Source organism: Trichechus manatus, unplaced genomic scaffold, assembly GCF_000243295.1.
Source record: "Trichechus manatus latirostris isolate Lorelei unplaced genomic scaffold, TriManLat1.0 scaffold00087, whole genome shotgun sequence".
Classification (NCBI taxonomy): Eukaryota; Metazoa; Chordata; class Mammalia; order Sirenia; family Trichechidae; genus Trichechus; species Trichechus manatus.
In genome coordinates, this window is record NW_004444023.1 from 11203492 (window position 1) to 11218341 (window position 14850).

Genomic DNA, 14850 nt, shown 5'->3' on the forward strand with positions numbered 1-14850 from the left:
TGGGAACACTGGGCCCTCTGCTCTAGGAACACTTGGGGGAACTTAGATTTTCAACATCCGGGATGAGGAATGACAGTTTTCAATGTCCTTCATCAAATCATATCTTGACTTAATTAAAAAAAAAACAAAAAAACGTTCACACACAAAATGTAACAATCTTTGTTGGTTACCAGGGATGGGAGGGGGGTGGGAATACTAAATAGATAATAGATAAGTGGTATCTTGGGTGAAGGGTGAGACAGTACACAATACAGGAGAAACTAGCACAACTTGTACAAGGAAAGGTCATGGAAGCCCCATAGACACATCCAAACGCCCTGAATTGCTGGGCGGAGGGCTCTGGGGACCATGGTCTCGGGGAACATCTAGCTCAATTGGCATGACACAGCTTATAAAGACAATGCTCTACATTCTACCTTGGTGAGTAGTGTCTGGGGTCTTAAAAGCCTGTGAGCAGCCATCTAAGATACTCCACTGGCCTCATCCCTTCGGCAGCAAGGGAGAATGAAGAGAACAAGATACAAGGAAAAGATTAGTTCGAAGGACTAATTGTCCACAGCTACCAAGGCCTCCACTGCACTGAGTCCAGTACAGCTACATGATGCCCGGCTACCACCACTGACTGCTCTGACCATGATCACAACAGAGGGTTCTGGACAGAGCTGGAGAAGGATGTAGAACATAATTCTAACTCACAGAAAAAAGACCAGATTTACTGGCCTAAAGGAGGCTGGAGAATCCTGAGAGTATGGCCCCCAGACACCCTTTTAGCTCAGTGGTGAAGTTACCTCCGAGGTTCACTGTTCAGCCTGGGAGTGGACAGCCCCATAAAACCAAATGAGACTAACGAGGTACAGGAGTCCAGTGACAAGGGCCAGGAAGCAGAAGGGGACAAGGAAGCTGGTGATAGGGAACCCAAGGCTGAGTAAGGATATTGTTGATGTGTTGTGAGATTGTTAACCATTGTCATAGGGCAACATTTGTAGTAACTGTTAAATGAGAAACTATTTTGTTCTGTAAGCCTTCATCTTAAGTGAGAATAACAGCACAATTGGAAGAGCATAGTCAATGTCACTGAACAGTGCATGTAGAAATTTTTGAAATGGTCTATCTTTGGCTATGTGTATTTTCACCAAAAAAAAGAGGTTGAGAAGTTAAAGGGTTGATATGTTATGGGGTTGTTAACTAATATCATAAAATAGCATGTGTACTTCTGTTTCATGAGAAACTATCTGTTCTGTAAGCCTTCACCTGAAGTACAATAAAAAAAAATAATAGGACTAGACATCCAAAATAAAAAAAAAAAACAACCATTTCACAGAGTAGAGCTGTGCTCCATAGGGTTTTCAATGGCTGTGATGTTTCACAAGTAGATCACCAGAACTTTTGTCACAGGCAATTCTGGGTGGACTCCAACTGCCAACCTTTCAGTTAGTAGTCAAGTACTTAATTGTTAGTGCCACCACGGACTCCATTGATCTACTCTATCAGATTGTACTTTATCAACTTTTAAATTGGAAGGAGCTCTGGTGGCTAAAATGGTTAAGCACTCAGCTGCTAATGGAAAGATTGGTAATTCAAACCCAAACAGAAGCTTCTTAGGAGAAAGACCTGGCTATATGCTTTCCTGAAGATAACAGCCAAGGAAACCCTACAGAGAAGTTCTAATCGATCACTCTGGGTCACTATGAGTTGAAAACTACTGGACAGCACGTAACCTCAACAACTGGTAAATTGAGGTCTTCCCATTTAATATTCAACCTCTCAGCTCCTGCTATGGGTTGTTTTTGGAGCCATGTTGGATCAGCTGGGGAAGCTGGAGATTCTTTGAATGAAAAACCCACTTTCCAATAGAAATATCATATGACTCACATGTGCAATTATACATTTTCTAGCAGAGACATTTTTTTTTTAAAGAAGTAAAACTAGTCAAAAAAACAATATCCAAAAGATTATCATCTGAATATGGAATTTTAAACTGTTAAAAATGAGGCTGTTTTTCTTACTTGATCTTCCAAATACAGTGTGTATTTTACACTCATAGCACATCTCAAGAAAGACATGCCCCTTTCAGGTACTCAACAGCCACATGTGGCTGGTGGCCACCATATTTAGACAGAGCAGGTAGAGAACTTTACACTATCTCGACTCAAACTCAGATGATGAATCATGTTCTTCGTTCCAACTAGCATTTCAAATTGAGATGATCAGGGCCATGAGTCTGTGTATTTTTGTCCTTGTTTCCTAGTACTAGAGATTACACACAGTAGGAACACAATTTCTCTCTATGCATATAAAGATGAAAGAGCACCAATTCATTCATCTCACGGAATCTTCACTGTAATGTACTTTTTCCCCCCAGCAGCAGCTATGGCTGAAAGCTTTCGAGAAGCAAGCAGATGTCCTGTCTGTCTGACCTATTTAGAGAAACCCGTGTTCTTGAAATGTGGATACATTTGCTGCCTCCACTGCCTCAATTCACTGCAGACAGAGCCCAATGGGGAGGGTGTATTGTGCCCTAACTGCCCCGTGGTCACCCAGAAGAATGATATCAGGAGACATTATCAGCTGGGGAACCTGGTGTCCAAGATCAAGGAACTGGAGCCCCACCTAAGGGCTATCCTATACCTGAACCCAAGGATTGTCAAATTCCAAGGTAAGTGTCATTGATTGAATTATGTCCCCCCAAAATATGTATTGCATAACCCTAACCCCTATACTTGTGAAAGGAGCCCTGGTGGTACACTGGTTAAGTGCTTGTGTTGCTATGAGTTGTAATCAACTGGATGGCAGTGAGTTTTGGTTAACCTGTGAATATAATCCCATTTGGAATAGAGTTTTCTTTGTTGGTTAATGAGGCCATATCAGTGTAGGGTGTGCCTTAAACCTAATTACTTTTGAGATAAAGTAGAGCAGGCACAGAGGCAAGCAAGCACAGATAGGGGAAAGATAGAGGCAAACTGGAGATTGCCAAGGAACAGAAACTGAGACAAAAATTTTCTCCCAAAGCTGAGAGAGAGAGGAAAACTTTCCTTAGAGCTTGTGGCCAGAATTTTGGATTTCTAGCCTCCTGAACTGTGAGAAAATAAATTTCTGTTCACTAAAGCCACTCACTTGTGCTATTTTTTGTTACTGCAGCCCTAAGAAAGAAAGATAGTAAGGAATTTTTTCTACTTTCTCCTTCCTCACCAATGGCCCAGGAAACAACTGTGCAAAAGGCTCTCCACTAAATATGGGCATTAGCTTCATTCTAGCATCTCAAACTTTTATGACCCCTCAGCAACAGTTATTGTGACTCCTGAGTATACAGTAGAATTACCTGGAGATTTTTAATAAAATAAAATATTTAGCTCATGCCCTAGGTTTGTACTGGTATCTGTTGGTGGCTATTGACTATGAAATGTGCCTAGAGCTACAGTGTCTAAGTGATATTTTGGATATATGGAGTGAATTATAGGTTTTCCATATTATTATTACTTGTTTCTTATTACTTTCTATGGTAAGCCTATAAGAAAATATACAATTACACATGTGGCTCCCTTTGTGTTTCTCTTTGGAAGCCCTGGCCCAGCAGCTGGCTTCTCACACTCAGATGTACGTTAAATGACCTGAGGCTCTTGTTAAAATGCAGATCTTGGGTGTATAGAACTAGGTGGCGTGGGAAACTGGATTTCTGTTCTGAGCCCTGCCCTATGTGAGTCTGATCCTGTCTCTGGCTCCCAGGCCCAGGAATCTGTGAGGTTCAAAAGCCCCCAGGTGACTCTAATCCACTGGAGTCTCTGGGTGGCATGAATGGTTAAGTGCTCAGCTACTGACAAAGGGTTGGTGCTTTGAATCTACCCAGAGGTGCCCAGGAAGAAAGGCCTGGTGAGCTACTTCTGAAAGCTCACAGCCATTGAAAACCCTATGGAACACAGTTCTACTCTGACACATATGGGGTCATCATAAGTCAGAATCAACTTGATGACAACTGGGGGACTCTAATCCATAGTGAGTGCCAGCAACCATGGTGATGAATGGATTTATCCTGGTGCTCTGGGCCCCAGGAGAAATCTATTCATCAATGTGATTGCTGAAAGGATAGGCGGCTGTTGATCCTGGAGGTTTCTGACTACTTGCTGCCCCTGGACCCAAACACTGCAACCTGTGCTTCCCACACTGACCTTGGCCACAGGAAGTCCGTGTCACAGCTTCTTCAAGGGTTATGTTTGTGATTCCATCTAGAGAAAGGTATGTGGCTAAAGTAAATCATCTGAGGTCAGCTTCATGTGTGTAAACATCAAACCAACTGCCAATGAGTCGACTCTGTCTTTTGGTGACCCTATATGATTCAGAGTAGAAGTGTACTCCAAAGGATTTTCAATGACTATGATCTTTCAGAATGACCTTTAACCAGGCCTTTCTTCCTAGGCGTCACTGGGAAGATTTGATCCACAATCCCTTCAGGTTGTAGCCAAGTGGTTAACAATTTGAGCCAGCAAGGGACTCCGAGCTGCATGCGTTGTTGTTTTTAGGTGCTTTCAAATAGATTCCAACTATGAATGCCCATGTGTGTTAAAGTAGACCTGTGTTCCATAGGGCTTTCAATGGCTGTGATCTTTTAGGAATAGACCTCCAGGCCTTTCTAATGATGCACCTTTGAATAGGTTTTAACCACTAACCTTTTTGGTGGTAGATTAGCCAAGCGCTTAACTGTTCGTGCCACCCAGAACCACCTAGCTGCGTGTATAATGGTGCTAAAGTCAGGATGCCAGAACAGACCCACCAGATTATGGAATCCAGGCTCCTTTAGTGCACCAGGTCGTTGCTCATTCTCTCTCTCTTCCCTGTGTCTGTGCAATGGGTCATATAACTAGCAATGCCTAGGTAGGTTTGACTACAATGAGTGTGCTTTGATACATATCCCAGTCCACAATATCAGTTGTGAGAAAAATTACTGTATTTTTGTGAGGGAGTTTACTTTTGTTCCTTGCAAACTCTCATTTGGGGTGATGAGTTCTGTCCCAGACAATGACAGCTCTCCTGGTGTCAGACACCCCAGCATCTTCCACTGAGCGAAGTCGTAGGGAGGTGAGTGGAGCAATTGGTCCTTGGTCCAGAAAGAGGGTTCTCTTTTGAGGCTCCAATGGCTCCATTCACAGGTCATGTTAGGATATGTAGCTCTACGCCCAGATCCTGACAATTAGGTCTACTTGGAGAGGTTGGAGCTCTGGTGGTGCAGTGGTTAAGAGCTTGGCTGCTAACCAAAAAGTCGACAGTTTGACTCCACCAGCCGCTCCTTGGAAACCCTATGGGGCAGTTCTACTCTGTCCTACAGAGTTGCTATGCATCGGAATCAACTCGATGGCAACGGGTTTGTTTGTTTTTTTTGTTTTTGGAGAGGTTGGAAAGGTCTCTGCGTGGGGCAAGAGACATGCCCTCATCTACTAAAGATTGATGGGTCAAACCCACCCAGTGGTGCCACAGAAGAAAGTCCTGGCAATCTGCTTCCATAGAGATTACAGCCAAGAAAACCCTATAGAGCAGTTCTACTATGATATACATGGGTTTGCCATTGTTGTTGTTGCTGTTGTTAGGTGCTGTCAAGTTAGTTCTGACTCATAGCGGCCCTGTGTACAACAGAACAAAACACTGCCTGGTTCTTCTGGCAGTCCATGGTATACTTGATATTCTTCCCCAGCACCATAATATAAAGACATCAATTCTTCTGTCTTCATTATTCATTGTCCAGTTTTCACATGTATACAAGACGACTGAAAACCCCGTGGCTTGGGTCAGGCACACCTTACTCCTTAAAGTGACATCTTTGCTTTTCAACACTTTAAAGAGGTCTTTTGTAGCAGACTTGACAAGTTCAATGCATCATTTGATTTCTTGACTGCTGCTTCCATCGGTATTGATTGCGGATCCAAGTAAAATGACACCCTTGACAACTTTAATCTTTTCTCCATTTATCATGATGTTGCTTATTGGTCCAATTTTAGTGATTTTTGTTTTCTTTATGTTGAGGTGTAATTCATACTGAAGGCTGTAGTCTTTGATCTTCATCAGTGAGTCCTCTTCACTTTCAGCAAGCAAGATGTGTCATCTGTATAGCATAGGTTGTTAATGAGTCTTCCTCCAATACTTATGCCCAATTCTTCTTCATATAGTCCAGATTCTCAGATCATTTGCTCATCATACAGACTGAATAATTGTAGTGAAAGGATACAACCCTGACGGACAGCTTTCCTGACTTTAAACCACATAGTATCCTCTTGTTCTGTTTGAAAGACTGCCTCTTGATCTATGTACAGGGTCCTAATGAGCACAATTAAGTGTTCTGGAATTTCCATTCTTAGCAATGTTATCCATAATTTGTTATGATCCACACAGTCGAATGCCTTTGCATAGTCAATAAAACACAGGTCAACATCTTTCTGGTATTCTCTGCTTTCAGCCAGGATCCATCTGACATCAGCAATGATATCCCCGGTTCTACATTCTCATCTGAATCTGGCTTGAATTTCTGGCAGTTCCCCGTCGATGCACTGCTGCAACTGCTTTTGAATGATCTTCAGCCAAATTTTACTTGCTGGTGATATTAATGATACGTTCGATAATTTCCACATTCGATTGGATCACCTTTCATTGGAATAGGCATAAATATGGATCTCTTCCAGTCAGTTGGCCAGGTAGCTGTCTTTCAAATTTCTTGGCATAGACTGGTGACCACTTCCAGTGCTGCATCTGTTTGTTGGAACATCTTAATTAGTATTCCGTTAATTCCTGGAGTCTTGTTTTTCACTGATGTTCAGTGCAGCTTGAACTTCTTCATTCAGTGTCATTGGTTCCTGATCATATGCTACCTCCTGAAATGATTGAATGTTGACCAGTTCTTTTTGGTACAGTGACTTTGTGTATTCCTTCCATCTCGTTTTGATGCTTCCTGCATCGTTCAGTATTTTACCCATAGAATCTTCACTATTGCCAATTTGAGGCTTGAATTTTTTCTTCAGTTCTTTCAGCTTAAGAGATGCCGAGCACATTCTTGCATTTTGGTTCTCTAACTCCAGTTCTTTGCACATTTCATTATAATACTTTGTCTTCTTGAGCTGCCCTTTGAAATCTTCTGTTCAGCTCTTTGACTTCATCACTTCTCCCATTCGCGTTAGCTACTCGATGTTCAAGAGCAAGTTTCAAGTCTCTTCTGAAATCCATTTTGGTCTTTTGTTTCTTTCCTGTCTTTTTAATGACCTCTTTCTTTCTTCATGTATGATGTCCTTAATGTCATTCCACAGCTGGTCTGGTCTTCCATCATTAGTGTTCAAAGTGTCAAATTTATTCTTGAGATGATCTCTAAATTCGGGTAGGATATACTCAGGGTTGTACTTTAACTCTCATGAACTTGTTCTGCTTTTCTTCAGCATCAAATTGAACTTGCATATGAGCAATTAATGGTCTGTTCCACAGTTGACCCCTGGCCTTGTTCTGACTGATGATACTGAGCTTTTGCATTGTCTCTTTCCACAGATGTAGTTGATTTGATTCTGGTGTACTCCATCTGGTGAGGTCCACATGTATAGTTGGGTTTTATGTTGTTGATAAAAGGTATTAGCAATGAAGAAGTCATTGGTCTTGCAAAATTCTATCATGCAACCTCCAGCAACTTTTCTATCACCATGGCCATATTTTCCAACTATCTATACTTTTTTTTTGTTTCCAATTTTCGCATTCCAACCACCAGTAATTATCAATGCCTTGTGATTTCATGTTTGATCAATTTCAGACTGTAGGAATTGTAAAAATCTTCAATTTCTTCATCTTTGGTCTTAGTGGTTGGTATGTAAATTCGAATAATAATCGTATTAACTGGTCTTCCTTGTAGGCGTATGGATATTATCCTATGACTGACAGTGTTGTACTTCAGGATAGATCTTGAAATGTTCTTTTTGATGATGAATGCAATGCCATTCCCCTTCAATTTGTCATTCTCGGCATGGTAGAACATACGTTTATCTGATACAAAATTGCCAATACCAGTCCATTTCAGCTCACTAATACCTAGGATATCGATGTTTGTGTTCTGTCTCATTTTAAACGATTTCCATTTTCCGAGATTCATGCTTCATACATTCCACATTCTGATTATTAATGGCTATTTACAGCTGTTTCTTATTTTGAGTCATGCCACATCAGCAAATGAAGGTCTTGAAAGCTTGACTCCATCCATGTCATTAAGGTCAACTCTACTTTGAGGAGGCAGCTCTTTCCCAGTTGTATTTTAAGTGCCTTCCAATCAGAGGGACTCATCTTCCAGCATTGTATCAGACATTGTTCCTCTTCTATTCATAAGAGTTTCACTGGCTAATTTTTTTCAGAAGGTTTGCCATTAGTCAGAATCAAGAGTGGTTTGTTTTGTTTTGTTTTGTTTTTTTTGGAGATGTTGGAAATCCACTAAGTCATTTTTCTCCAAGTTTCCCTGCCTCTCTGAATACTAAACAACCAAACCAGACCACTTTCCATTGAGTCAGTTCAGACTCATGGTAACTCCACAAGGTTTTCAATGGTTGTGACCTTTCTGAAGCTGATAGCCAGCCCTCTCTTGCGAGGCACCTCTGGGTGCATTCAAACCATCAACTTCAGTTAGTAGTTGAGACCTTAACCATTTTATGCCACCCAGTGAAAATTCTGAGTCTAAATTGCTACCAAGATCCAAGCATATCTCTCCTCGTATCCAAGGGAAACCCTCCCTCTATCTTAATGTCTATAAGATATGGAATGTTCTGCCTAGCCAACAAGAATAAATAGGGAAGGGAATGGCAAAGGAAAAAACAAAGTTTTTAGTATTTTTCTGCAATAAGTAAAATATTGTTCCTTCATTCAAATTATAAGATGACTATGATTGTGAAAGATTTATATTCATATGTATATTAAATTTGAGGATTAAACCATAGGCATGATCTTGGCTTGTATGTATCTTACACATTAAAGTGAAGAAAAACCTTTCATCGAATCTACACATAAATTACTGTCAATGGAATTCCTAGTATGAATAAGAGACATGTGTTGATGCAAAACCTACATATGATCATTTGACTTTATCAGGAAGAACAAGGAGTTTTCCCTGAAAATGTTTCATTTAGGGAAGGAGAGCGGAATTAAAGAAGCTTTAGTGAATGCAATAGTTGGGCTTCTATAGAAGTGAATAATAGAAAGTGTGTATAGTATGTGTATTTCCTGAGCTTCTTATTTTTCTCTCCACAGTGGACATGACCTTTGATGTGGACACAGCCAATAACCTCCTCATCATTTCTGAGGACCTGAGGAGTGTCCGATGTGGGCATGTCAAACAGAAGCTGAAAGAACACGCTGAGAGATTCAGCCAATCTATCTGCGTCCTGGGCTCCTCTTGGTTCACCTCTGGCCGCCATTACTGGGAGGTAGATGTGGGAACAAGCCAAGAATGGGATCTGGGCATTTGCAGAGAATCCATTAACCGACAAGGGATGGTCTACATGTCTGCCTGTCTTGGGTTCTGGATTCTGAGTTGGAGGAAGGGCTGGTACTTCTCAGCCAGCACGATGCCTCCAACACCCCTCATGGTGAGCATGCCATTACTCCGAGTGGGCATTTTCCTGGATTTGGACATTGGAAACCTTTCCTTTTGTAACATTAGTGATGGATCCCATATCTTCACATTCACCAAGATTTCTGCATCTGAGCCCCTGCGCCCTTTCTTTTGTCCTTCAGTTCCAAGGAGTGGTGATGACAGCTCCCTAAAGATCTGTTCTGTGATGGTTCCAAGCCTTCTATCAAAACCCAGTGTAGACCAATGCACCAAGATGACAAAAAACGTTGATTGAGAAGGACTTTGTACCAATAGCTCTGATCTTTTCTACTGGATATACATTGGACAACATAATAGTATGGAAATAGGCAACATTTTATAAATCATGAACACAATTTAATTAGAGAATAAACGTCATTTTAATACTAAATATTGTCATGGTGGTCCTCTTTTGGTATTATGTTTATACACCCTCTCATCACTTATTGACAGGGTTAGGTTCCAAAGACCAGATCATTATGTGAAATTGGCATTATGGGAAAATGGAGGATGACCACATCATTATATAACTGTCAAATTACATCATTATGTAACTGTCAAACCACTGAAATTCACAGCTGAGCCAGACTGACACATAACCTTAATCATCACAGCCAGCGTTACTCTCACCTTGCACCTTGGTGTTTGTTGCTCTAAGATCTACTTCGTTAATGTGCAAATTAGTGGGTAGTAGATTCTTTACTACTGTCGTAAATGTGAAATATGGATAAATAGTCAATAATTGAGGAGAAGGTGTATTTCTGTTCTTATGGCTATGTTCAAGGTCCCTGAGTGGGCCAAATGGTTTATATTCTCTGAAACCATTCATTGGTACTGTGGAAGAAAGACCTGGCAATCTGCTTCTGTAACGATTACAGCCGAGAAAACCCTATGGAGCTCAGTAATACACTATAACAAGTGGGGTTGCCATGAGTCAGAATGGACTCAAAGGCATGGATTTGGTTTCGATTTTATAACTGTGTTCTAAGGTCCCAGATTTATTTTCTATTTTTTTTCTTATTTCTGTAGGATCCACATATCTTCCTATGGAGGTTATGAATTAAATAACACATTTGTATGTGACTAAACGCATTATGTGATTTTTCAAAGTGATAACAACAATGTAGAAGGTATTATTTCTGTTAAGTGCCATGTTAGGTTTTGATTCATAGAGACATTATGTACAACAGAATGAAACACTGCCTGATCCTGCGCCATCCTCACAACCAAAGCTATGTTTGAGTCCATTGTCGTGTTGCAGCACAGTAAAAATGTACGTGTTTAAACTAGAGACAGATACATAAATGCCAAAGCCAGTACAATATCCAGAGATGAACAGAAAACTTCACAATCACTACATAGATTACCTAACATTTTTTGGACCTGTGGTTGTCAAGGGCAACAATGATACTTCACCAGCTGTTAAGTTTAAAGAATTTTGATGCCATCCTTCTATAAAAACAAAACAAGTTGCAATTGAGCCAGTTCCAACTCACGGCAATCCCATGTGGGCATAGTGAACTTCTCCACAGTATTTTCAACATTGTGACCTTTCATAAGTAGATCGCTAGGCCTGTCTTCTGAGGCACCTCTGAGTGGGTTCGAACAGCCAAACTTTTGGTTAGTGGTCCAGCATGTTAACCCTTTACACTACCCGGGGATTCCAAAAACTACTTGCTATGGAGTCACTTCCAAGTCATAGAAACCCCATGTGTTTCAGAGTAGAACTGCTCCATAGGGTTTTCATGGTTGGCCCCTTTGGATGGGTTCAAACTTCCAAATTTTCGGTTAGTAGCCCAGCACTTAACTGTTTGCCCCACCCTGGCTGTCTCTCTCTCTCTCGCTCTCTCTCTTTTTCTCTCTCTCTCTCTCTCTTTTTCTCTCTCTCTCTCTCTTTCTCTCTCTCTCTCTCTATATATATATATATATATATACACACACACACATATGTATATATACACATATATATACAAACATACACACATATATATACATATATATATACACACACACACATATATATGTACACACATATATATACAGATAGTATATGTGCTGCAACACAATACACATTTTTTCATTTTCAAAATCTGCCTAGACCGAATTTCTCAACAAGTTAGGATCTGGGGAATTACTGAGATGTAGATAGTTTTGACCACTGGGATATTTCCTACACTGAGTATAGATCTGCTCCTCTAGGTATTCAGAAGGCTACTGATTTTTTTTAGGAGGTATTTTATATCAAGTCACACTGCTGAAGAATGTCATGAGTTCTCAAAAGATGACACTTGATTATGTTGCAATTGTATTAAAATTACAGAAACTTCAAAATTGAACATGGAGTTGCCTTTTTCCATCTCATTTTCCTAGGTTAATATATAGTGATGGGCATCAAGATCCATGACTCTTAACAGTTGTCTTTGACTCCTTCACTTATTCATTGACTCACTAGTTGTTAACCGAAATAGGTGACAAACAAATAAATGAACAAGAAAGACATTGCTCCTGAGTTCATGGACCTTAATCTTAGTCAAGAGTCAAATATAAAGTAAATAATAATAAATAGAAAATAATAATCGTGAAATTAGTGTCAGTGATATGTTCTTCAGATGCAGTCCTCCTGTGGAGTATGAATTTGTCTTCCTTTTCAGGAGAAGAAAAAGCTGAGAATATTTCCCAGAGGTTGGACAAGTAGGAAGATGGATGATCTCCTCACCCACAGTTCTACCTTTCAGTGCATGTCATTTAAGAACCACATTTTAGAAAGAGTGAGCAAGTGACACTGAAAATCATTCAGATCAGGGGTGGAACTGTGGCCAGTGTCATTCTCTGCTTCCCTACTGTCTCTCCAATCTTGCTTGACCACAGGCTGAAGTACACATATGTGATTCTTGCCCATATAGCTGTGACCAACTCCTTGATTCTTCTCTCAACTGGGATTTCCCACATGATGACTGTTTTTGATGTGAAGAATCCCTTGTCCAATCATGGGTATAAACTTGTCTATTTTATCAATTGAGTGGCTCAAAACACCACCCTGTGTTCCACCTGTGTCCTAAGCACATATTAGGCTATCACTCTCAACCCCATGAGAGAAAGGTGGAGGGCACTCAGAGGAGGAGCCTCCAAGATCATTGGTCCTTCTTGTTGCACCTGCTGGATGTTCAGTGTCTTGTTAAGTATCTATATTCCTGTGAAAATCACTGGTCCAAAGGACAAGTACAATGATACACCCAACACAGGTGGTTTTGCTCGTCCTTGGGTCACCGTGCAAGCATTGTCACCATGTGGCCCATACCCAATGCCATATTTATTAGCCTCATGGTCTAGGCCAGTGGCTCCATGGAGCTTCTGTGAAGACATCACCAGAGAGTGCAGCGTATTCATACCTCCAACCATTCCCACAAACGTCCCCCTGACACCAGAGCCACCCATACCATCCTGATACTAGTGGTCACTTTTGTCACCTTTTACACACTAAATTCTATTTTTGGTTTTTATATGAATACTTTTTTAGGTACCCGTCTATGGTTGATACATGCTTCTCATATTTTTTAATGTTTTCCCACAGTCAGCCCCTTACTGCTGATCCTCAGGGATCCTAGAACACCTAGGTTCTGTACATAATTTGTTAGAAATCACTATGGAGAGGCTAATATGTAGAAGACAGCTACTAATAGCCATAATTACACTATTCAATGATCATTTACTGAGAACCAATATTTAACGTGAAATTCCACAATGATATTAGGAGGTCAATTTGATACTAGGGCTGCACTGGGGGCTCTGACAGTGTATAGAAAAAATCATGAGCTCAGAAAAGATCCACGACATTATTGGGGAGATGAGTTTCTCTCTCTACTGGTCTGTCATGCGTCTCTCAATTTGTCATACTGTGGTGGCTTACATGTTGCTGTGATGCTGAAAGCTATGCCACTTGTATTCAAATACCAGCAGGGTCACCCATGGTGGACAGCTTTCAGCTGAGTTTCCAGACTAGGACAGACTAGGAAGAAGGACTTGCTGGTCTACTTCTGAAAAAAATTAGCCAGTGAAAAACTTACGAATAGCAGCGGAACACTGTCTGATATAGTGCCGGAAGATGAGTCCCTCCAGGTTGGAAGGCACTCAAAATATGACGAGGGAAGAGCTGCCTCCTCAAAGTAGTGTCGACCTTAATGACGTGGATGGAGTCAAGCTTTCAGGACCTTCATTTGCTGACGTGGCACAACTCAAAATGAGGAGAAACAGCTTGCAAACATCCATTAATAATAGGAACGTGGAATGGACGAAGTATGAATCTAAGAAAATTGAAAGTTGTCAAAAATTAAAGGAACATATAAACATTGACATACTAGACATTAGTGGGCTGAAATGTACTGGTACTGGCCATTTTGATTAAATTATATGGTCTACTATGCCTAGAATGACAAATTGAAGAGGAATGGCGTTGCCTTCACCGTCAAAAAGAACATTTCAAGATCTATCCTGAACTACCACGCTGTCAGTGATAGCATAATATCCATACTCCTACAAGGAAGATTAGTTAATATGACCGTTATTCAAATTTATGCACCAACCACTAAGGCCAGAGATGAAGAAATTAAGGTTTTTTATCAACTTCTGCAGTCTGAAATTGAACAAATGTGCAATTAAGATGCATTGATAATTACCGGTTATTGAATGTGAAAGTTGGAAACGAAGGATTTGTAGTGGGAAAATATGGCCTTTTGATAGAAATGATGCTGGAGATTGCATGATAGAATTTCACATGACCAACAACTTCTTCATTGAAAATACCTTTTTTCAAGAACATGAACGATTACTACACACGTGGACCTCGCCAGACGGAAAACACAGGAATCAAATCAACTACATCTGTGGAAAGAGACAATGGAAAAGCTCTGTATCATCAGTCAGAACAAGGCCAGGGGCCAGCTGCCAAACAGACCATCAATTGCTCATATGCAAGTTCAAGTTGAACCTGAAGAAAATTAGAACAAGTCCACGAGGGCAAAAGTACGACCTTGGGTATATCCCACCTGAATTTAGAGATCATCTCAAGAATGGATTTGATGCATTGAACACTAATGATGGAAGACAAGAAGAGCTGTGGAATGACATCAAGGACATCATACATAAAGAAAGCAAGAGGTCAATAAAAAGATAGGAAAAAAAGAAAACACCAAAATGGATGTCAGAAGAGACTCTGAAACTTGCTCTTGAATGTCGAGTAACCACAGTAAAAGGAATAAATGATG

General features: G+C 40.6%; 1 protein-coding gene across 1 annotated transcript; it reads left to right on the plus strand.

The window, feature by feature from the left end:
• Positions 1-2370: 2370 nt before the first annotated feature.
• Positions 2371-9845, plus strand: LOC101342772 (ret finger protein-like 4A). The gene is made up of 2 exons (XM_004381912.1): positions 2371-2656; positions 9247-9845. Exons 1-2 carry the CDS (start codon positions 2371-2373, stop codon positions 9843-9845), a joined length of 885 nt encoding a protein of 294 aa, XP_004381969.1.
• Positions 9846-14850: the final 5005 nt, after the last annotated feature.

What these genes read in the sequence shown, in the direction of transcription:
- LOC101342772 (XM_004381912.1), top strand. Translation starts at nt 2,371, where the DNA reads ATGGCTGAAAGCTTTCGAGAAGCAAGCAGATGTCCTGTCTGTCTGACC. An exon ending in AAGGATTGTCAAATTCCAAG is followed by an intron (nt 2,657 to 9,246) that starts GTAAGTGTCATT and finishes TTCTCTCCACAG; the next exon opens with TGGACATGACCTTTGATGTG.